The sequence below is a fragment of the Oryzias latipes genome, chromosome 10, assembly GCF_002234675.1.
Source record: "Oryzias latipes chromosome 10, ASM223467v1".
NCBI classification, from domain to species: Eukaryota; Metazoa; Chordata; class Actinopteri; order Beloniformes; family Adrianichthyidae; genus Oryzias; species Oryzias latipes.
In genome coordinates this window covers 20,653,455-20,678,020 of record NC_019868.2, presented here as the reverse complement: position 1 = coordinate 20,678,020, position 24,566 = coordinate 20,653,455, and the positions used below count along the sequence as shown (strand labels likewise).

Sequence of the window (24,566 nt, the reverse complement as noted above, 5' to 3'; positions counted from 1 at the left end):
TGATAGAGGCCATTTCCTGACGAGTGTGTGTGTGTGTGTGAGCGTCTTGAGTGAAGAATGTCGGGCAGGAAGTGCTCCTCCCGGGGAGGGTGATGTCATGGCTGATGGCTTCCTGTTCTATTAGCCTGTGGAACAGACAGACTCTCGGCTTCACGGTGGGTAGTTTGCACATTTAGACCAGGTTTTGGTTCACCTCTCAGCTGATAGTTGAGCAGTATTACAACAGAGTATCTACAAGTTTGTCTGTTTGTCACAGTGTATGATGTGGGGGACCCTATTATTGTTCCGTTGTTGTGTTTGGATGCACTTCCCGGGGTCAGAGGTCATGTGTTGCCTTGGCTAGGCTAACGTTCACTTGTGAATAATGTATGCCATTGACTTTGTGTCAGCCATGCCAACCCCCAAGCAGAGCCCACCCATGTTTAATTCATCCAACTCATCTGTGTGAGTGTGTGTGCGCGCCTGTGCCTCCAAATATGTGTGTGTGTCATTTAAAGGGCCCAGTCGGCACCTGTCCAGCCATTAGCCTCTTCCTCATTTGCATTTGATGTTAATGTGGTTTACTGGCAGCACCTTCCGTCCCTGTAGTTTAGTTTCACTTTCGTAACTGTCACATTTGTGGGAAGGTGAACGCTTACAGTGCAGCCATCCTACATTTGCAAGGCTCTTTCTGGTGACACATGGATATTTTTGTCTCTTTCGCTTTTTGCATTTTAGTCACATTTTCCTCTATGTTTTTGACACGCCATTTTTTATTTGTTTTGTTTTTGACCCTCTATCAATGGCCTGACATTTCCCTCCAAGACAAAGAAGTATGACATTAAGTCATGATGCCCTTTGTGTGACATTACTTTTTCTTAGTGTTAGCAGTTGCTTCCACATTTTTGATTGGCGACAATATGGGAACAGTGTAGATTTTAAAACCACTGGTTTTTTTGGATTGAGTGGGGGTTTTTTTATACCTTGTTTCATTTTGGTGAGAGGGGGGCAGATGGATTAGATGTTTTGGGAGGCTTTGAAAAGGTCTGGCCCTGAGCTGTGGTGTTTGTGTGGGGTTCAGGGGCAAATAGGCAGAGTTGCTGGCTCATCGATATGCAGGCAGGACTCCTCTCCCTCAGGTGCTAGCTGCCTCACAAATCTGCCTCACACACATTTTAAAAGCACACACAAACACAGATATAGATGCTGTTCTCATTCCCAGATAAACTCCTACACGGCACGCAAATGCGTAAGCAGACATACGCATGCCAAGTTAAAAGAATCCACAGGTGTGCAAAAAATTGTTTCATATATGCGCATAGAGGCAAGCTGACCTGGAGCTTTCTGCATCTGTTTGGCTGTGTTCTTTTTTTTTTTTCCCTGCGGTGGTTCCCCCCCCCCCAGCGTAGGAGGAAAGCGTGCCCCAGGGGACGGACGGCTGTGTTGATTGACAGCAGGGGAGTTTGGAGGTCAAGGAGCCTCTAAAGCAGCTTTGCTACTTTCTTTAGCCCTCTCACCCCCAGCAACTAGCTCCATTTCATTTAAGGACACCTCCCAAAAAAATAATAGCTCCCTATTATTTCTAGTGTGTTTATACCTTGCTTTAGTTTTTATTTGTCAATAGTACTGAATTAGCGAGATTTTTCTTGTGTGTAAAAAATGCACTGGAAATGTGCGCATATGTTAGTTGTGTAACGGTTCATTTTAACAACAAAACAATTCCTATCATGTTTTGTGGTTGCCGATATTAGTTCATTTTGAATGATCCGATTCTCTGACCTTAAATCCATCCAGTAAAAATCTAGCCAAAAAATTCAACCATTGTGGCTTCGAGAAAAATTCCTGGGTACTGAACAGTGCAGGTGAAGTTTGTACCACACTGAATTTTGCAAAGACATATGACCATACAAAGCCATTGGACTGAAATGATGGCTTGATAATTTTTTTGCTGACCTCACATATGTGTTGTCCGCTGTGACGTACTTGGTCATTTTTATCTTATAGTATCTAAGCCTACCGTGTCTCAATTCAAATGGTGTTTGATTCCCGCTTTGCACATGTGTCGAAGTGTCCTTGGGCAAGACCCTGAACCCCACCTTGCCTCTGGTGAAGGTAGGTGCCAGTGTTCAGCAGTGGAGCCGCCATAGCTTGCCTTAGGTTTTGGTTGGATTGTAAGAATAAAAATCAATTCATCGATTTAGTTGATTAATTGTTATACCCCAATTTTTTTTTTAATTCTTAACTTTTGTTTCCTCCAGTAAACTGAGTAAAGCTGCTTCATTCTTTTGGTTAGGTTGATGCTCTACAGCTGAATACAGGTAACAGTGAGTTTATTAGGTTACAAAATAAAAAAGCACGATTTTACCAAAACAATTACTATGAAAGGATTTAGACTATAGGACATAAGGAGATTCCTCAATCCTTTTTTTTCTTCTTTTGACTGGAGAACCTGTAAATAGCACTGCAATAGCTGTATTTTCTCCCCAAACTGCTTTGTCATTATTGCTTGATTTCCCTGCTTGACCTGGCTGCTGTCCTCCGTTCTCTTCTCCGCCTTTTGTGTTAGTGTTTGTTCTCTCCCAGAATGAGGGGTTTAGGTTGGCCAGGGCTGACCCAAATGAGTAGCGTCCTACTTCTCTAAGAGCTATTTGAGACATTTTTGGTGTTGGAAATTACAGGCTGGGGAGATAGAGATAGAACCGGGGTTAAACAGAATTGAGATATATTTACCGAACGAAAAGCCTCGTGTGTCAGCGTGCGGGGTGCTGTGAGCAAGGGAGGAAAGAGGAACGTTTTCCAGGATTTAGTCCGTGACTTGCCCTGGAAGATGCGCTCAATTTGCTTTTCAAATGAGGCATGAAGAGCACGAGTGTGTGCCTCTTGGTGTGATGCTATACATTCAGACGTGTGTGGCTATGTGTGTGTGGCAAGGCTTTGTTGTCTCACTGCTCTGATGTGTGTGGACAGTCTAGCACACAGCCCACTAAGTGCTCTCTCACAGCCAATGTGTTACATGGCTGCCTGTTGTTGCTGCTCTTAATTGAATAGACACACCAGCCCCTGTCTGTGAAGGATACTCAGGCCTCCTCTCATAGTTGGCTGAGCCCGTGTGTCACCCAGCAGTATAGCCTCAAGCTGCCCTGATCGCTGCCATCACCCGTGATTTATTGTTTACTGATTACTGTAGTTTCCAGAGCATAAGTTGCACCGAAGCATAAGTCAAAGGAGCTAAAGATGAATTAAAAAAAGGAGAAAAAAACATATAAGTCGTACCAGAGCATGAGACACACTTTTGGCAGAAAAGTGCAACTATTCTGAACAAATCCACCAAGCCTGAATGCAAATCCCTTGTCAAATTTGTATCAGCTGGCTCTTTTGACGTGCGTCAAATTCAATGCTCAATGCTTGTCCAAAAATGTGTTCACAAACCAGACTCACCCGGCACATGTGGGAGAAGCTACATCAAGTTTTTAGCCTTTTCGCTACATGGAAGCAATGCATGGAAGACACAGATGGCGTTAAGAGATCAGGTTACAAAAGCATCAACAATCATGTTCATGCCTGGATTCATGAGATCATTCAGTTTTTGTTTTTGCTTTTCTTAATGCTGAACTTTACTTTCAACCTCAGGAGCTGCATCTGAATAAAGGTGCTTTCAGCGGTACTTTCTTGTCTCTGGAACCCAGTTTAATGACTTGCTGTCCTGCATTAGTCTGGGGAAAGAAAGCTTGCAGTTGTTGGTGAGAAACGACGGGTAAAGGGCAACCGGTTGTTAGTGGGAAAATAAGAAATATATGAGCCCATTTATCTTTAAACGATCACAAATAAGTCGCTGCTGAGTATAAGTCGCACCCTTGACCAAACTATGCAAAAAAAAAAATGCGAATTATACTCCAAAAAATACAGCACATCTGTTAAGTGAGAACACAGACAACATGCTTCATGCCAGATTTGTGTCCCCTCCCACCATCCTGGTGTCTCACTTCCTCTCATCCAGTTTTAACTCCAGCCCCCTTTTTTTTCTGTACCTCAGCACTGTAGCCCAGGATGTAGGTCCAGGTGTCCAGGATGAGTGCTCGTGACCTGCTGTGCCAGTGCAAGATGTATGGTCTGTTGATTGTTTTCCATCAATCTGTCCAGGAAGAATGGATCGCTGGCCAGGCGCTGTGAGCGCCGCTCTCGGTTTCACATGTCACAATGGAAGGAAAAGCTGGCCAGTATGGAAGGGAAGGGGGATATGCACTTTGATTATTTACAGAGATTCTGCAACCAAGTTAATGCATTTAAATTATATTCCAGTCATTCTCTACTGTAACGATATTTAATCAAAAACTTGAAATAGAAAATACCTGAAGGCAGTTTTGTAACTATCAGTCTCTCCAAGTCCTGCTGTTTCGCATCTTCTCTTATTTGTGATTTACTGCCATTGAGTTTGACTAATTTGAGATGTGCTGTTAGGGACTAAAGGAAAATCTTCAAGGGAGTTGTGAGCCATAATTAAATGAAATGCGTAGATGTCATCTTGCAGACAAAAATGGTCAACTGTGCTGTGCGATCAAAGGGATGATGTATTCTTACATTGCTAATATATTCCTTTTTATTTATTTTTTTGCATTAATCACCAGCAAATGAGACCCCAGCACATGTCACAGTTCTACATCAAAAAGCACAGCTGAATTTAAAGGCCTTTGTTTGTGTTTATGTAACTTTTGAGGGGAGACAAAGTAAGGCGTGGGCAATCGACTGAGACACTTTGTTGTTTTACACTGCCTCAGCCCCTTCATGTGTGCGCTGCTCGCGTTGTTGCTTTGTTTACCAAGTGGCCTGACCTTACTGAGAGGAATGTTCACTCGTTTCCTTTTCGGTGTCTCCTACTCTTCTTTTCTTCTTCCTCGCTCTGTTTGCCCCTGCATGTGTGCCTCTCTTTAGTCCTCCCACTCAGAACTCCAGATTTAACTCGGAAGGTGTTTCTGGTTAATCACACTTGGAATCTTCCTCTCTGTTTGAGTGCTGCTCCTTGAGCTGCACGCGGCACAGGAGAAAGTCACGCTCATTACCACCGTTATTGGTTTCTCCGGCGCAAAAGCTGTAATTTACACGAGGTGACATTCTGTTCGCATGAATAGACCTCTGCAACCTTTTTCTGGAAAACAATTAATGGCACAGTTTTCTCCTCCTCCCTTTCTGCCGATACCTTTCCCCATTCCTCCCTCCCTGTTCCTCTGGCTATTGTCTTCGCACAAACTTGTGAGATTCACTGACAAAATAATGATGTGTGAATGGGAAAAGTTGTTTTGGAACATGTAGCTGCTTTTAGTCTGAGGAGGCATTCTCATGAACCTAAAAGTGTTTAAAGAGCCATTCCAATCCTCTTTTGGTCTTTTAATAATGATTATGCCATTTTTAGCTTTGTTTTCTAGTTGGTTAGTTAGTTAGTTGTTTTCTATGACATAGTTTCAACAGCGCGTCTCAGTATGTCATTAGAAATTCACCTCTGAGCCTCTAAGTCCACCTCCACTTCCTGTCATCCATCTGTTTGCGCATTATCTCACGAGCTTACCACCCCTCACACTCCAAGCAATATTGGAGTTATCCAGTTTTCAGCCAGATGCCAGCTCGGACAAGGAAAAACAAAGACGTCCATGGACCCATATGTTTGCAGTGGATACATCGGAATAGGGCGGAGCAGGGAGCTTGTGGCCCGCAGATTTAATCACCTACCGGTAATTCACAACTACAAGCTTTTTCCAACAGTATTTTTTTCTGCTCCGGATTCACTACGATTTGAATAAAGAAATGCTCAAAAACACAATTTTAAGCTTAACTTTCTTTATAGAAGTCCTCCATAATCAGAGAAATGTCACAAGAGCGTGGTAAAAACACCTTTTTCATTTAAGTGGGTTTTTAAACGTTAAATTTTAACCAAAAACATCAATATCTTTGTTGCGTTGACCTCAGTAAAGTCCAGCAGCCAACGGAGGCACGGCCAAATACAAAAACAAACTTACAAGCGTGCTGTTAATGAAGCTCACATCTCTTCTGTCATGGCGCCCATGTAAGGATGACAAGATGTTTACACACACAATCACCGCAGTGCCTCTGATGCGGGCCGGGATAAAAGGAAGATGAAAGAAGAGGAAAAAGAGGAGACAGAGACGTGTGAGTGAGCGTTAAGCATGGGCTGCTTTTCTCTGTTTGACAGTTGTAACAGTACCCCACTGAGAGACAAGGAGAGACAGGCAACTCAGAAGATGTACCTGGAGAAATACATCCTGAAAAGGACTTTTTTTTTCTTTTGTAGAGGACTTCTCTGAGCTATTCGAAGGGAAACAATTAGATCCACCCGTTTTCCCTTGTCCCGCAGTGTAGATTGCAAATGAGCAAACCTGGCATTTATCACATTACAACAAACATTTATTAAAGCCGGTTCCCCTCTAAAGCTGCAGTGATAACAGTGGGTAATTGCAGAGACTGGCTCTATTAGTTAAGTATGCCTAATGTCACTGCCTCAGAGCATTAATGGACGCTGTAGTATTATGTTCCTGCGCTCATTACCACCCCACTCCCCTCCAAAACAGATAGGCACACACAAAAACCTCACACACGCCCATCCATGCACCCTCTCTCCCCTCCATTGACCCTGCAGCGGGAGACTGTCCCAGTCTAATGAGAAATGGAAAACACAACTCAGCGAGCTCCAAGAAGCGCACACACACTCACGAGCACACACACTCGCACGGGCACTCTACAGGAAACATTACAAGAGGGGTACAACACCATAATCACACACGCCCAGGGAAACAATTGCGCCGTTATCAGAGTGATCACATTATAAAAGTTTAATAAACACCAAACGGCCTAATGCTGAATTAGCCTGCATCTGCCCTGTGTTGTGCCAGGCTATAATTAGTGATTTAAAAGAGACAAACAAATGCTTTTTAGTCACAATCGACAGCTGCTCTTTTTTTTCTGTTGCTTGGACGTTAATGATCTTGTTTGCACAGAACCAAAGGAAGACGAAGGATTTATTTTTTTAATTAACTGATCTAGACCCAGAGATGGTAGACGTCCCGCACAGAGGCCATCGAACAAATGCGAGAACTCTTCATAGAAGAGTTTGGCTTAAGCTGCAGTCTGTTTTTTTGGAGTGGCACTTGAGATCTGTATGAAGAGAGATGGATGGGTGCTTGAGATTGTTGAGGAGGAAGAGAGATAATATGAAGGAGAGGAAGGGGGTGTGATGGTGGCTGAAAGAAAAAGAAGCAGGAAAAAACGTTGCTGAGTGAGTGATGTGGAGGAGGACAGGAGGGTTGTGTGTCTTCTGAGAGTAAGCGCGTTCGTATGCGCACATTGAAATCAATGACAGTTTTTAATTTGCCATCACAAGAGCCTATCACTTTGTATTGGGCTCCCATCTTCATTTATCAATATTACATCAGGACTCTTCTCAGTGTGAGGTGGCAGGAGGGTGAGAAAAAGGCTGTGGACAGAGAATATGGCTTCGGTCCAGGTTCTGTGTGTGCGTTGGTGGGATAGTCAGCCGAGGGGGAGGAAGGGGGCATCTGCTGCTGAGGTTGGAAAAAAACATTGCTTCCAGCATACACAAATGTGCAAATGCACACCCCAACCTTGCATGTATGTGTGTCTTCATCTGCTAGACTACTTTTGTGTGTCTTTGCAAGTGTGTGTATGTTGCCAGCTGAGTGACAGCTTAGTATTGATCTGTGGGAGGCCCCGGTGTCATTAGACCCAGTATGGACCAGCAGGCACACGTGGAGGTCAGGGCACAGAGTTTGTATGTGTGTGTGTGTGTGTGTGTCATTGAGTGTGGTGTGTGTGTGTGTGTGGGCAGGACGCTGGGACCAAGTGTTCAGCAGTGACAGGCTCAAACCTCTGAAAGAAAATCAATGGTGTCATAAGAGGAAGGTTTCCTCCAAGCCTTCTTCTCCCTCTTTCTTCCCTCCTCCTCTTCCTATTCTTCTCATCTTTACTCCCTCTTTAAAAAAATTCTCCTCATCTGGGAGGTCACTCACAGAATCCCCATTTATACATTTAACACGCGCACACACACACACACACACACACACACACACATGTGTTCACCCATCCAGCTCTTGTGATGTGTGGATCAATTGAGGGGGAGGGGGGGTGTATCCTGGCAAAAACTGAGCCATTAGTGACAGAAGTGATCCTGGATCAGCCCTCATTAACTTAAAGGGCATAAGGGAATGTTTGTCCAGATGAAAGAAGTGACCCCAACCCAGGTCCAATTAACTGACAAGGGCAGAGAGACGGGCTGAAGTGCTGGCTTACATCACTTTGTTTTGAAAAAGTTATTTTCCAACTATATATATATATATATATATATATATATATATATATATATATATATATATATATATATATATATATATGTACATAGTTGTAAATATACGTTGTCCTTCAATTATTTATCATTGAAGCTGAGAACAAACAGGCTATTGCTCACACACGCACACAGAAACACACACACAGGGCAAGCATCCACCTGTTCTTCTCCCTCTTTTGCCTGAGGGGACTGCTATGCTAGATAACAGTTTGAGTGGGCCTGCTGCAAAACACTAATCAGACCTAACACTGCCTAATTAGCACAGAGTCCACTGATTGGCTTACAGCAATAATTAACACAGGTGAGAATAATTAGTTCCCCATAGACCTGTTTGTGTCGGTGTGTGTGTGTGTATGCCAGAGTGTATGTGCATGTGAAGGATGTTATTATGCAGCCTCGGTCCCCAGTGAGACTGAGGAGGCAAAGAGAAGAATCAAACTCATTACTGAAACCAGGCCAACCTGTGTTAGGTGCTCTGCTTTCCCACACCCAGAGAATTAGCCACAGAGAGATCCACCACCATTTTTTTCCATGTAAGTGCATGTGTGCATTTTTTTTTGTACTTCACTTTCACTTCATCTCATTCCCTAAAGCACCCCCCCCCCCACACACACATACACCACCACCAACACCATCATCTTTACCTGAAAACAGAAGGTGCAGTTTGTAGTTTGAGGAACTTCACCGCTAGTTGAACCTGGAAAGATGAGATGAATCACAGACTCTGTCTCTCTCTGGTGGTCCGATCCTCACTTTTATCCTGCATGCAGGCTTTTGAATCTCTGCTAAGAGTTTTATATTTGTGCAAGTTATCCCATTAAAAATATGAGAGAGGCTTGTAATTTACATCATTGGTATACCTCAACCATGAGAGACAAAAAATCCAAAAAAAATCACATTTTCTAATTGTTAAAGGATTTATTTGTAAATTATGGTGGAAAATAAGTATTTGGTCTCCTACAACGTGGCTCTCACAGACCTGTAACTTCTTCTGTAAGAGGAACCTCTGTCCTCCACTCATTACCTGAATAAATGGCGCCTGTTTGAACCCGTTATCTATATAAAAATCACCTGTCCACAACCTCAAACAGTCACAGTCACACTCCAAACTCCACAATGGCCAAGACTGATGATCTAACACCAGAAACAAAATTGTTGACCTGGAGCAGGCTGGGAGGACTGAATCTGCAATAGGCAGGCAGCTTGGTGTAAAGAAATCAACTGTGGGGCAATTATTAGGAAATGAAAGACAAATAAGACTCCCTACAAGATCTCACCCAGTGAAATGATCACAAGAATGGTGAACAAAAATCCCAGAACCACACGAGGGACCCTAGTCAATAACCTGTAGAGGACTGGGATAAAAGTAACAAAGGCTACCATCGGTAACGCATTACACCGCCAGGGACTCAAATCTTGCAGTGCCAGACATAATTTACAAATAAATTCTTTATATTAATTTTTCTGGATTTATTTTCTCATTTCGTCTTGGTTGATGAGAATTACAGGCCTCTCTCATCTTTTTAAGTGGGGGAACTTGCACAATTGGTGGCTGAACAAATGTTCTTTGCCACACTGTATACACACACACACACACCACACACACACACACACACACACACACACACACATATATATATATATATATATATATATAAATATATATAAATATATAAAAAAGGCTGCCAAGTGGCATCTTCCTCTTCATATAAAAATCTTAATCACACACAAGCTTTTCCTGCACCATAAAACCACAGACAGCCTAGCTGTGGAGAGCGTTGTTAACCTTGCTGAAAAAGTTTTTTTTTTAGAGTTACCTATTTTTTCATGATTTTAACAATGCAAGGTTTTGCTGAAAGTCTGCCTGGTCTTCATCTCTCCACAAGCACCATGATGTTTGTCCATCTTCCACTTGCTAGTTGTTTTTATAAAAGTCTTTGATCAGATTAGCATCACACACAAGAAGACAGACACGCAGACATTGAGTGGGGGGGGGGGTTATTATCGGAACACAATTGACGACTTGTCACTTTTAACGGAGGCACAACTGTGGTTAGTTAGGTGCTATAGATGGAGATAGATGGAAGCATTGTGACACACACTCCTCTAAAGCTTTTTATGTGCTAAATAAATAACAAGCAATGATGTAAATTGGTGTTTTCCTGGAGTGTGCGGCTGCTCCTGGGATGTATTTTTCATGTCACGGCATTTTAGAGTGGTTTAGGAGTGCAGGATGTACGAATAATGAATTTAACCCCGCAAACATACAGTTTTGCTGTCACACACATGGAAGGAGATTGTTTACCTGACCAAAGGTGCACTGCAGCATTAATATGAGGCACATTTGAGCTGATTCCCGCCCCCATCTCCCTCTCTGTACAATTGTTCTCCACCCACCAGGATCCAGGGAGGCGCCAGGGGCGAGATCAGCCTATAACCATAAAACAGTAGAGACACGGTGGAAGAGGGAAGCTCATTGTTGGCTGACTGATCTCCAGTCTCTCACTGACAAGCCTCAGTGTTTGCTACTTTTTTTTTTATGTTCTCTTCACTCGTGGTAAACACTTGCCTCTCATAACCGCCAGCTACTACCTCTGTCACACCGCTGCTGTCAACACAACACCGACTCACACTGTAACTCCCCACTGCAGCCGCGCAACTCACAGAAACACACACTGGGGAGATGTATGCATGAGCAAAATGGATGTACTCAAAGGAACTTAAATGCTTATAAGAGTTGTTAAAACTGTGTTTATGGAAAGCATTTGCATAGTTTTCCCATCACTTTCTGGTTCCTACCTCATTTTCCTTTCCTCACACACATAGATTGAATATACCTCACCACCACAAAAACCCTCAATGTGCCTCCTTGACAAAAAAATAAAAGGAGGTTGATTGAAGCAAAACAAGGAAGGCAGCTTTTTTCATATTTTCTGTTTCAATAATTAATATGCATGAGTTTTATGGCCGCTTAAGATGCGATCAATTATTCATTAACAGCATGTTAATTGCATCCACATTCGTGAATATTTAACCAAACACTAAATCAATGAGGTCGAATGAGAAGCAATATGGACATTTTATAAGCTTTGCTTAAAAAAAAAAAGGGCTTTAATGAAAACAGCAGATTGAAATGCAAACATACAGAGAAAGAAATAACTTAATAATAGAGAGTTTTATAAGAAGCGGACAAAGTGAATAAATGCTAAAGTTGTTGACTTGTAATCGTAGTAGGAAAGACTCGGCCTTTTCTTCTGCTTTTGTGTGTGTGTTTTTTCTAGAGTCGTCTCCATTTTTAAATGAAAAGGGTGTAATCTCTCCATCTCTGCCCACTATAGCCAGCCTTTTTCCCTCTCAAAGACTCCAGACGCTTTTGTCCTGGATCTTTGTGTTTCCTCTGTGCATGTGTGTGTCTGTACAATCTTTGTTGTGGTGCACGTCTTTGTGTGTGTGTGTGTGTATGTCACAGCAGCGTCTGGACAGTGACATTTCTCTGCTTGGATAACCATCACGCCCTCTGTCCCTCTGTCCCTCCAGCCATGACGCAGGGTAATGTCACCTGTCAGTCTCAGACTCCTACTTACAACTGCTGTCCCCCTCAATTCCCCCGCCCGATCCCAAATGGAGCGCCACCCTCTCGCTTTGACCCCAGCCGGTCTTCCCCTGGACCTCACCTGGGAGGCAAAGCTTTCAGCGCCATCCCATTCCTTCAGCTTTTGTACTTCTCTCCTTTACCTCATATGATGCTGGGTCCTCTGCTGTTTTCACCGCCTCATATCTAAATGGCAACCACACCCTTTTCCCCTTTTCATATATGCCCCCAGGACTCCAGAATACAGCTTGAGAAGACTTAACGTATAGTGAAAGGGTGGGAAACTGACTTTTTGCCTGGACCCTGTCGTGCTCCATGCCTGTTTTCAATTACTCCCTGTGCACTGGCAGGGTGGAGGTTTTTGCATTATATGGGAATGTAATTGACTATAACTGCCCTCTTAACATTAACCAGGTGTACTAGCTGAGTGTGTGAGATTAAGGCCGGCATCCTCGCTGTTATGATGTGTGTGAACTGTCTCTGCGGTCGTGTTGTTGATGTATTTATACCCTTCTCCTGTGAGGCCCTGCCCATAACCAGTGCATTTTCTAATGTGCTATAGTTTGTGTGCCGAAGCTGCTCTGAGTGTGTGTGCATCAAGAAAGTTTCTCCACGCATTTGTTAGCAAGTCAATGCAAGAAGGACAGAAAAAGGCAGGATGCAGTTACGACCTGCTTCTAGGGGGGCCCAGACTTTACAAGGGCAAAGTCAAAATGGGTTCATTCACAAGGCTGACACTCTGATTTATAAGCACAGGGGTGTGCAGCCTACAGAGCAGTAGCCCACGGGCGATCGCAGACCTGCACAGCGGCGGCGAGAAATGGTGGAAAACCAATGTGGAGAGTTTGTGTAAGAGAAGCATCAACAAGCTGTCAATCAAGCCCTTGTCACAGATTGTCACTCTTCCATAGAAGAAGTCCAAGGGAGAACGTGAGTCCCTGGGACCCTGAGGAAGAGACAGGAGGAGGAGGTGCTGGGGGCAACAGGGACTAGGTGATTGTCTGTCTGTCTCAGTGACTCCAGCTTGATTTGATATTTGATACCAAGCATGTGGCATTTGAATGCAAATCTATTTTGATTGTCTCAGCATCTGATAGGGTTAAGAGGAGTCTATAGGGGATTTGCATGTATGCACATGTATCAGAAAGGCTGGTAGGAGACAGACGCCCAGAAAATAAGAGAGAATTATTCAGATGGATTATATTAGTATCCAATTCACTTGCATTTGAATGTTTTTATACTCATAGTATTATAAAGATGTTTAATGTGGAAATTTATGGATCGGGTGTGAAGGGAGATGCCTCTGGCTCCTTAATGAAAGAAACTTGTGTGCATCAGAAAAAATTGAGATGGGATAATTATTTTACCTGCATGTACATAAATTGCCTTTTTAAAAGGAGCATTAAAGCAGGGAGATGGGATGGATGGATGGATGGATGGATGGATGGATGGATGGATGGATGGATGGATGGATGGATGGATGGATGGATGGATGGATGGATGGATGGATGGATGGATGGATGGATGGATGGATGGATAAAGTCTGAATTACTGCAGTCTGGAAATCCGAGGCTCAGCCCCCCCCCCCCCCCCCCCTCCCCAATTAGAGCGCTGATTTCTGAAATGCCATAATACCCATTAATTAGCAGGCTGCTATTTTCTCAGTGATTTGGTTAATTAGTCTGCGAGGCTCCACACTATCTGTTCCATTATTGTTGGGTCGAAGCCATACAGACACACATGTGTAACACGAGAGATCGCCTGCAAAGCATATTCCCCATAAACACACTTTACAACTAAGGGAAACGCATTCACAGTGTACTCTGCAACAATTTCATAGAGTTGAGTGACCCTAATTTAGTTGACACCGTCATAAGCTCCAGTATCAGCAACATGAAGCTGAGGGGAGAGGGTGTGGATAAAGCGACAGACACAACTGCTCCCTCCTGCAACACACTGAAATACCAACAACCAACTTCAATGCTCCATCCTCCTGTGGGAAACAACGGCTTTTCGGCCCCCATGTAATGACTTGGCATGTGCAGCCCCCCTCTCCGATGCGACAGTCCATCAGTATCTCCAGCCAGACAGACAGGCCACTGACACAGCACCACAAGGCTGGAGACCTCTTCAATCACTGCCTCACTTTTCCTTGTCCATCAGGTAACAGAAAGCAATGATTGATCTGTTGTTTCTCCCCGCGAGTGAAGCAAAGAAGTTGTCTTGAACTAAAATAAGGAGGCTCGGTTGGTGTAACAGGCACTTTCATGAGTTTATTAATCATCGTCATTAATAATGCAGCCCTGTTGTGGGTCTTCTTATATCTTGTGTGTGTTTACACACAAGTGTGAGAGGGGTGTGCTCACGCTCCTCGCAGCTCGACGAACTTCACAAGTGTCCCATCACCACTTTAATCAAATTACTTATGAACCAAAATTGACAGTTTTCATTAATTATAAAGGATTATTCTAATTGCGATTCAAATTTATTCATTTAGAACAGAAGGCATTCAGTAATGTTTCAGGAAATTTGCATATTAAATGGAGAGGGGAGTCCATTAACTATGCTAATGTATGCATGATTCCTTATTTTGTGATTGGTGGGCCATATGTAGCAGGCTGGGGGTTTGCAGGTGAGGAATCTAGAAGGAGCTGTAATATGTTTGATAAGCACAAAAAGGATGCAAGGCCAAAGCACGCCAATGCTCATGTATGTGTGTACGCACACAGACACACATATATGGACCCTAGGAAGCAATGCATCTCTGTTTCAAACCAGTCTCTCTCTGTCCCACTGCCACATTTGTCTCCACTCTCTGCTTCCACATTCCTCCCTTAAGAGCCATTGGAAGGAGTAACTTTTCACCCAAGAACCAGTCCAGCACATTAATTAAGTTTCTGATTTCTGATCCTGCTGCATTTAGAAACATAACCTTGAGCCTGTGTACTGTCACAGTCATAGTCATGATTTAATATGGTGCTTAAATGGAACAAAAAGAAGGAACTTTGCAAGCTGCACATTCATCCCCACAATGTATGATCCTGGTCCCGGGTTGACACAGTGCTCTTTATCAAGCTATAAATAGCCGATGCATTATGCATTAAGTTTAACATGTGCTTAAATCAACACTGTTCAATGTAAATGGATCAGTCTTCAGCAAAGGCAGAAAGGAGAGCAGTTAGGGCAAATGAGTGTGCTGCGGGGTACACTGCCAGACACACCAAAGAGCGCGGTCATACACACCCTCAGGCCTTGTGGCGGTGTCCACCCCGGCTGATGACAGGGCCATTATTCACTGGTCAGTCCCATGAGGACGGGGCTTGGGGCTGGACAGGGTAGCACAGCGTCCCGGCATGGCAGGACAGCGCTGAGGTGAGCAGGACCAGGACCCTTCATTGCTCCTGTGGTCTTGGGGCCTGGAGCCTCTCTGCTTCTCTCTTTGTCTCTCTCTCCATCAGATTAATGGGCCGGGCCTGACAGAGGAAGTGTTTCAATCAGCACCGCCTGCCAAGACTGTCCATCATCCAGACAGCCTCTTATTCATCATGGCTTTGATACAGAGGCACACATACACACGCATGCACAGATGTTTATTTGCTTGCATATATTTGGTTGCATTTGTTGCTGTGGAGAAAAAGTGAGTCCACAGGTTGTTTTATTATCAGACTGCGAGTCGTTGGACCCTTCGCACTGCTTTCTCCATTACTCTTCAGAAATCGCAGTGACTGCTTCACCCGTCTCGCCATGCTTCCAGGATGATTTCTCAGTTGAATTTTGAATGATCCTTTTTGGATGAAATGGATGAAACACAATTGGTTAAGTGTCCCTGGGACTTCTGTCCCCAAGCTGGCACCGGAGTTCTGGCTCAGAGAGAAGCGAGAAGCAATCTCTCCCAAGCGGGGCCTTTCGTCCTGAGCGGCAAAGCCTCAGCATAGACTCCCCCCACCGCCACCCCACCGCCCCAACTAACCATCTCCCTCCTCCAGGGTCCATTTGTTCTGAGAAATATTTAAAGACGGGGCAAATTCAACTGACGCAACCTACACACACAGCAAGGAGGTAAAGAGGAGGATGGAACGATGTGAAGAGTGAGCTGAAAATGAATTTTTTAGCGCAGTGAGATGTTGCATTTGAATAAATCATGACACTTAAGATAGACATGAGAGCAATATGGAAGTGCCCACTACTTTATGGGAGCAACATTCCACAGGAACACCTAACATCTGTGTTCTTTTGTTCCTCTTGTCCAGGTGCATAGCTTTATGTTCAGTTTTTGCTCTCAAATATTGAACTTTTTTCTGTTTTTATAGCATCCTTTGAGTTCTTTTCAATCCACATAGACCACAGAACTGGATTTTTCTTTTCCAGTATATCTAAACTGGGCCACTGCAGCCTGTTACAGCCTGGTGTCTGAGGCTGATGGCCAGACCAAGAGACAGACCTGGTTCTGGATTATTAATGTTCCCCCCTATGGAGCCAGGCCTCCTCCCCCACACAGTGCCCCCCTACACCCCTGGGGTCAGCCTGTATGGCTCCTGGTGCAAGGCCCCCCTCATAAATCTCCCTAAATTAGTGTGTGTGTGTGTGTATATATGTGCATGTGTGAGTGTGTGCTTCCATTGCTTAAACATACTCCAGGCAGAGAGACAGGTCACCACAAAAACAAGGCTCCTGGTTGAAGTGTCAGTGATGCATGGCGGAAAAAGTGCGAGAAGGAGTTGCAGAGAGAAAAAAAGAGAAATGAAACATAAGTGGAGGAAAAGAAAATATATAAAGAGTTGAGGGCGACGTTTGATTTAGCATGAGAAACAGACCTCACTTTACGTTTTCGATCTGTTACTCCTGTGTTGGGGCTGTAACTTTATATATGCTGACAAATCTTTGCACTTATTCTGAACATGTATCTGACTTCATTAGGATCGATTTCCTGAACAGTTCTAAATGCTTAATTGCTAAAGTGCAGGATTTCCATCCTTCTACCTGCCTACCGTGCCTGGATTAGTTCAACATGTCCCCCGGTGTTAACAGCCATGGGGAAGTGCTGTTGTGTCACTTAGTTAACCCTGGAGACAAATGGCTCCCCTCCAGAGCACAGTGAATTACACAGCTCATGAAGCATATTAAGAGGCTGACACAGAGCGTTTCTTGTAGAGATGATCCATGTAGCAGATATGGATGAAAGGGAAAAAAGGCTAAGTTGCAGCATCAATTCCTGGATTGTTCTTTTAGCACGCAATTAGAAAAAAATTAAAAAAAACACAGGGAGAAAGAAAAATAAAGAAATGAGGCACAAAGCATGTAAAGTTTGGATAAACTTCCAAAAAGGCTGAAGATAACGCCTGTTCCAAAGTTATTCCTGTTAAAATTTGACAAGGAAAACAACTCTTTACCTCATTTGCTGCTAATGCAGGAAAATTATTAGAAAATATAACAGAATTGTGCCTTGGAGGCTTTGCTGCTGTTTGCCAATCGCATAGACAATCTTTATCACCACAGTAATAATATTAAGATGCTACAGGGATTACTTAAAAGTTGTGTTATAATTGCTTTCCTTGTTTTGTGTTTTTATAGGTAGGAGGTTATTTTGTGTTTAATTGCTCCAATGTGACAAATAATCCCCGTTATGATATGATGAAAGAGTGAAATCATTGAATTACCTCGGCGACCGGCTGCATGTGTTTATTTGTTCATTTTCACTTTAACAAATTTATGCCACAAGACTTCGAGAGGCCAAGCAGTTATTTACACAAATTCACTTCCACAGCCATTTCTCGGATCCGGGGTAATTACGTGCGAACAAAATGGTTTTATTTCATTTAATCCAGCCGGTGCAGCAATTTGCACGGGTAATATTTGTAGCTGTGGAACTTGCATGGTTTTAACAGCTCAAACACTGCATACACTTCCAAGTTCAAATCTTGAAGAGGAGGTACAGATCCTGGAACAAGTGTCTACAAATTGGCAGAAAAATCATGTCTTTAGCTAAAAAAAAACACATTAGTATTTCATCTGAAGCTATAATTTGCTGTCAAATCCAAAGATGTAACATATTAAAAAATACAGAAAGATCTCTCTTGCTACTGACACATGTTTAAAGGCATTACAGAAAAACATTTTAAGGATAAAAAATAATGTAATAGGTCTTTTCGTGTGACGGTAAAGTGTAAATAGTAAGGTTTAGTACTGCAATCATATCATTATAAAAAGGCGTTGAGAAATAAGATATGTAAATGACAGTATTGTGCAAACTTCAAGACAGCTTTTGATGTGATGTGGGGGTTTAAGAGCGCGACTGAGCGTCCTGTTAGATGTTTCATTGAATTGATCTCTCCAAAAATGTCTCAGTCTTGGTATTCAAAGTAAGTACGGTCGCCCGCAAGTGCAAATCACATCAACAAATTACTATACACAAAGGCATATTCAAGATCACAACGTCAATTAAAAAAGCAAATAATTTGTTTTTAATTGTATTTTAGAAATCAAAACAAAATGTCAGAAGCTTCAGTTTAATGTATTTAGGGGTGTATATTATCAAAAAACAATTTAATCTTTAGAATTTCAAAATTGAGTTTAGTGCTGCGTAAAAATCTCATTCCTCTGCTCCTGTGTCACCCAACGACATTTAAGAGGATAGAAACCTAGATCACTAAACTGATAGTTTTCTTCTTTTTAATTAAAGGAGGAGGACAGCAAACAACATAATAGAGAATTACATGCTATTGTTACTTGGCCATGTTTACTGGTCATCTGTCAGATTATCCAAAAACCTGTGTGGTAATCTCTTAACACGCATGTCTAGCTGTAATACCTGCACTGTTGAGCCAACTTAAGTTCTGGAACATGAAAGAACATAGAAATGTTCTTGCTGTAGTTTTATTATGCTATTTATCCACACCAGACACATTGCATCGTGTAGATAATTGTCCACATATGCAAGAACTCAAGAAAATGTGTTGGCACATTGGCATGTATGGACCTTAGTGAGACATGCAGCATTGTTGTTACTGTCTTTCTTTCCTTCTTTCCTTCTTTCTTTCTACAGTTTGAGACAATTGTGGGTTCCTCCCCTCCAAAATCTAATATTTAACCCATTAGTTTTGTTACCTCTGACTCAGATGACCCAAACTTCTCCTGCTTCTTCACCTTATCCATCATCCATACATTGCAAATGCCTCAGCAAAAGACGAGGACTGCTGAGGTGAAAAGATGAATTAAACAGGAGGTGAAGGGAGGGAAATGGAATGTGTTGGACAAGTGGATGTAGTCCACAGCTGTCTGTGAGTCTGCTCCTTGACCTGGAGGACAGAGGAAGGTTGGGAGACCCTCAGTCTACGGGGTCTAACAGCCGCTGGGAAGAGAAAAAAAAGCCTGCATCTCTTTGCTTCATGAATTATTGAGTTATTGGCCTACAGCTTCTGAAATATACAGGAGCTCTCTTTCAGATTTCATATACCGTCTACCTTGTCCTTCTTTCTATTTTTCTTCGATTTTTTTTTTTTTATTATCAGTTTCTGTTTTCCATCTCTATACCCCCCCCCATTCAGATTTGGCCTTTTGCTCCACAGAAACATTGTAAATCAGAGCCCAAAGAGAGAAACCCAGAGAAAGATGACTTGTTACTGAGATCATAAGAAGCTTTTTCTTCTTTACTTGGAGAAGAGCATCCACCACCAACCAGATGTCACGCATTTAAAAGTTGTCAGAGATAAATCTACGAGTTCTTTTGTTACATCAGATGCTTGTAATTCATACAGCAGTAGGCCGGCCCTTGAAATGAGACAGAACTATGCTCCATTCATTCATCTTCTGCCCCCCACTCCCTGTTTTCCTCGTTTCTTCTTTATTATTTCTTTTCTTTTCTCTTTGTCTGGATAAAGCAGTGTTACAAGGCGTCCGCCGTGTTCCTCTTAACGTGTCTTGTGTGTGTGATGCTCACGCGTGGTTACAGCAAAGACCATTGGCTCCAAACGTGCTGCCCAGTGCAGAATCCCAGCAATAACGAATGAACGGTGGGAAGAAAATAAGACATATGAAAGAAAAGCTGACCAAAGGAGTGAGTCTCTCTCTGGCTGGTGGAGATCTGTATTGTAAGCAGTTTTAGCTGTCAGCACTTCTTTGAGCTACCTCAAAGGGAGGAGGGTGGGGTGTGAAATGTGGTTTAATTCCCCCCCCCCCCTATTTTGGTGGGGTTCCTGTTTATTTGAGTACTGTGCTGTTTATTTTCAGGCTTCATTTGATTTTGTTAGCAGACGGTATGAAGAGATGCACAATACTGCAGTTTCACTTACAGAGGAAGTTGTCAGGCCTCAACCTTTTGGGGTGGGGCAAGCAAATAAATTGTGAGCTGTCCCCCTTCTGTTTTTTTTTTTTTTTTTCTCAATCCCAGCCCCCCACGCATTGCATACAACCCCAACTCTCCCCTTTACTCCTCCTCCCTCCCTCATTAAGTATTGATGCGGGTAGCCATACTTGCCATCTCAGCCTATTAATAATGCATGGCAGGTGCTGTTGATGTGGTCTCTCACACTGAGATTGAGAGCAGCAAGAATGGCAACACTATGCTGCAGAGCAGAGTACAGCACCAGCCTCTGTCACACAGCAGCTTTTTTTTCGGGGCGTCTTACATCTGCAATGGTGAGTTTATGGCAGGCCGTGACAGCAGCTTTGAGATGGATTTACAAGGCAGCCTCTTTTTCACTGTCTTGAAGTTGTTTTTACATAGAAAACAGTATTTGTCACAATCGGATGATGGATGAGGGTTGGGATGGTCCATGCGTCCCGTCTGGTGTTTTGTGTTCTCACCGAAAGACTCGCACTGCACTTTTAATGACTCACAGATGTTCAGTCAACAGCTGTACTGACTCTTCCTCTCGCTGTCTGTCTTTCTTCAAATGTAGGTTCTTCCTCAAGTTCTTCCTGAAGTGCAACCAGAACTGCCTGAAGAATGCAGGGAACCCCCGAGACATGAGGCGTTTTCAGGTGATGAAGCCTGAGTATATAAAGTGGACAGAAGTTACCATTTCAGCAGTGTTACAGCACTTTGTAGGAAAAGTGCTGTATAAATAAAGTTTGCTTTGATTTGATTGCCTGTTTTTTTGTTGTTTTTTTTGCATTACAAACCACAGACTGCCGATATAAAAACGTTTAAACAGACAGAGACAATTGCAAAAAAGAAGAGACTTGGCAGCATATTCGGCAGGAAGGTACATTTGTCTACATTCAAAAATAGTAAAAAAAAACTAAAAAAAAACGATAGCAAAAAAGAGACAACAAATATTAATAGTGTGCCAGATTATATATTTTTTTTAAACTAACAGATGACGTCATTGTTAACTTCGCTCTAACGTCATATTTTTTATAGTTCACTTTGAATATGTTATGACAAATGTTAGCTAAATTTTCAAATGGCTTCATTGTTTGTTTTTTAATTAACTTAAAAAAGAAAAATAAAGTCCACTTATAAGTAGGTCTACCTAAGCCAAGACAGGTCTTCACTTGACCTTAATGAAAAGTGTTTTGGTGTAATTTTTTATTCTACAGCCAGCAGCTTTTTACTACAATAAAGCTCAGGTTGCCAGCAACATTTAGCTGACAATTTGTTGGACTATTCACTGACCCTAACATCCTTCTCATAAATTTGGACCCCATCTAACTGTAATGATTATAGGATGTGATGAACTGTAAAAAGCTTGCAGTTTCCTTATGTAAACAACATGGTTTCAGCCTGTTTTTCCAAATTAGCAAACCACAAAGACTTGCATAATTTGCATCTGAGCATATGGACTGGCAGATCTACAAAAAAAAAAACTAAATGTGTCCTTTTGTTGTCCTTTACTCAGGTGGTAGTGTCAACTACGGTGAGCGTGGAGGGTCATGTCCTGGCTGTCTCTGACAACATGTTTGTGCACAACAATTCAAAACATGGGCGCCGAGCTCGAAGACTGGACCCTTCAGAAGGAACACCGTCTTACCTGGAACATGGTATTTAAAACAACAACCTACTTTGATCTTATTTGTTTCTTCCTTTTTCTATGACTTTTTTTGTTCCATTTGTTCCCGTCTGGCTCCACTCTAAGACCCTCTTTCTGTCTCCATTCTGCCCCCTCAACTTTGATTTTTTTTCCTATCTTTTGTCATGTCTCCTTCCTGAATTTTACTTTTCTCTCTTTTTGGATTCCTAACTTGAGTTGAGTGCTAGCCAGAGGGTTCCTTCTCCATCCCCTGTGGCACGCTCCCCTCAGGTCCTCGCCTCTAGGCCTTCTACTCTGCCTAGCATAAGCATGATGTGTCTTATGAGGTCTGTTCTGCTTAAAGCCAACACCGACTTTATTTCCTCTGAGACTTGCTTTTATCCTCTGGCCCTCTATCATTCCCCACATCCCCTAGGTTTTCAAACACACCCATATATGAACTAAAATGCCCATACGCATGAACACACACACCCCTGCATTCACAGTCAAACCCAAACCTTTAATACTTCATAATGACATGTGCACATGATTTAGGAGCCTGCACTGATTCCCAACTCCCTAATCCAGTTATTTTCTCATTTCGATTTCCCCCACATTGAATAAGAGAAACATTTTTTTTTTTCCCGTTTGAGGAAAGTCAACCTCAGGGATGATAATGACAAAAAAACTAAGAAGGGATTTACATGGCCGACTATAGCAGATTGCATTAAGATTGAATGTTAGGGTTAAGTCTTCATAATGACTATTCTCCAGAGACAAGGTGGACCACTTGTCCCTGCAACTGGTTTCACAGATGATTAGAAAAGTTCTCAAAGACAAGACATATTGGAGACATCAGCTAGACTTGGATCATACACAGAAAGAGGAATACGCACTGTGCAACAACAGCTGTTTCTGTGTCAGAGAGATTTGTTTGGGAATTTCGTCATTTCTGATTCCCTCCTCTCCTGGTGACGGCAGATAAGGAAAGGAGAAAAGTAGCCTAAAATAGGGGGTGGGACAAGAAGAGATGTTGGGGTGACAAAAGGAAGTTGTGATCAATTACCAGTAAATAAAGAAGAAAAAAGTATAAGAGTGCTCCCTTCTCATTTTACCTTTACCTCAACTTATTCTACTCATTATACTGCTTTTGTGTGCCGGATGCATAACTTTGGGACCCGTTTCAAGCAGAGCATAGAGTTGAACAGATGGCACCGAGGAACACCCCAAAGTATAATCCTATCACATGGATTCACGTTCCACCATCTGGTTAATCCACACACACACACATCAAAACACACACATGCACTTATAGCGCACATAATATCAGCGGCTGTGAAAGGGAAGCATCTTAGGGCCATGATTACAGCCACAGATTGCTGCTCGGTGAACACTGATCTCTGCAGGCGTACCGAGGGGCTAAATATCATTCCAGCTTGTTGGGGAGGATCAACAGAACAGGGAGTCAGGCAAAGAGCAAAGGCAAGGCTGCAGGGAAAAAGCCAGCCCAGTCTAAAGTGGATTATGCCGCTTTGCAGAATTGCAGCATGTCTGACAAGCTGCATATCTGTTAAGGAGAGGAGATTTAACTTGTATAAACATGTATTTTCACAGCGATGTTCTTTTTCTTCAATCACATCTAGTAATCTCAAAGCCCATAACATCAACAGATAATGTCTAAGAACACATTGTGGACCACTTATTAAAAAATGCTGTTTGTTGTTGCTGCATTTTCTAATATTCAAAGAATATGCTTCAAGGAAAAACCCAGACGGCAATGAAAACAAGACAGTAATGTATGATCCGAGCCTTCTTGATCCTGTTTGTATATGGCTCCATGGTCAGGATCTGAGGAGAGCTGCCATGCAGATACTGGAAACAGACAAGTGAGCAGTAGCTAAGTGTTTGGTTAATGAAGGCTGCCTATTCAGAGGGCAGAGCTACTGTTGGCTCTGCTCTGTTCCCCGGTCGTGTGCCCTTTGATCAGACACTGAGCACACCTGACATTTACACGCCCGCACGCTTTGCCATGTGTCATAAAACAAGCGCACCGCCGCTGCTCTCGCACACAGGGCAGGGGTTATGTTTAATAACGGGATACGTATAATCACTCTGATTAGTATTCTACGTTCACCCCGACCCCTGGGAGACAGGCAAGAGGTGATCTCTGTGTGTCTGCGTGTGTGCAACAGACACAGTAAAGGATAGAAGAAGGGACACTACATGGTGCCAGTGGCATGGACCTTTCTAGACAGTCATTAGGCTAGTTAGCATCTAATCTGTTATGTGTGATTTTCATTTTGCTTTTTTTTCAGCAACCCCAAGCATCAAAGCCATCAGCCCCAGCGAAGGCTGGACCACAGGGGGCGCAACAGTCATCATCATTGGAGACAACTTCTTTGATGGCCTTCAAGTAATATTTGGAACCATGCTAGTCTGGAGTGAGGTCAGTTAAAAGTTTCTCCATGTTTTAATGTTAATGCAAATGAGCTCATGAATGTAGCCATAACATATTATTGTCACTATTATTGATGTAAATAATTTTATTTGTTTTATTTTAACTTTTTTTCTAATTACTTTTTATCTCACCTTTAGCAAAAGAAATATAATTAATATTTATTACAAATTTATTTTTCATTCAAATTTGAAAAAAAATAACAGTTCAATAATTCCATAT

General features: G+C 42.6%; 1 protein-coding gene across 4 annotated transcripts in view; it reads left to right on the top strand.

The window, feature by feature from the left end:
* Positions 1–24,566, top strand: part of LOC101162765 (transcription factor COE1) — a 55,752-nt gene that overhangs the window by 10,070 nt on the left and 21,116 nt on the right. For all 4 annotated transcript variants that reach the window (XM_011480367.3, XM_004073412.4, XM_011480366.3 and 1 more), the window contains exons 7-9: positions 20,837–20,918; positions 21,779–21,920; positions 24,205–24,335. In XM_011480367.3, coding sequence (XP_011478669.1) covers positions 20,837–20,918; positions 21,779–21,920; positions 24,205–24,335 — 355 coding nt within the window. The remainder of the gene's footprint in view (positions 1–20,836; positions 20,919–21,778; positions 21,921–24,204; positions 24,336–24,566) is intronic.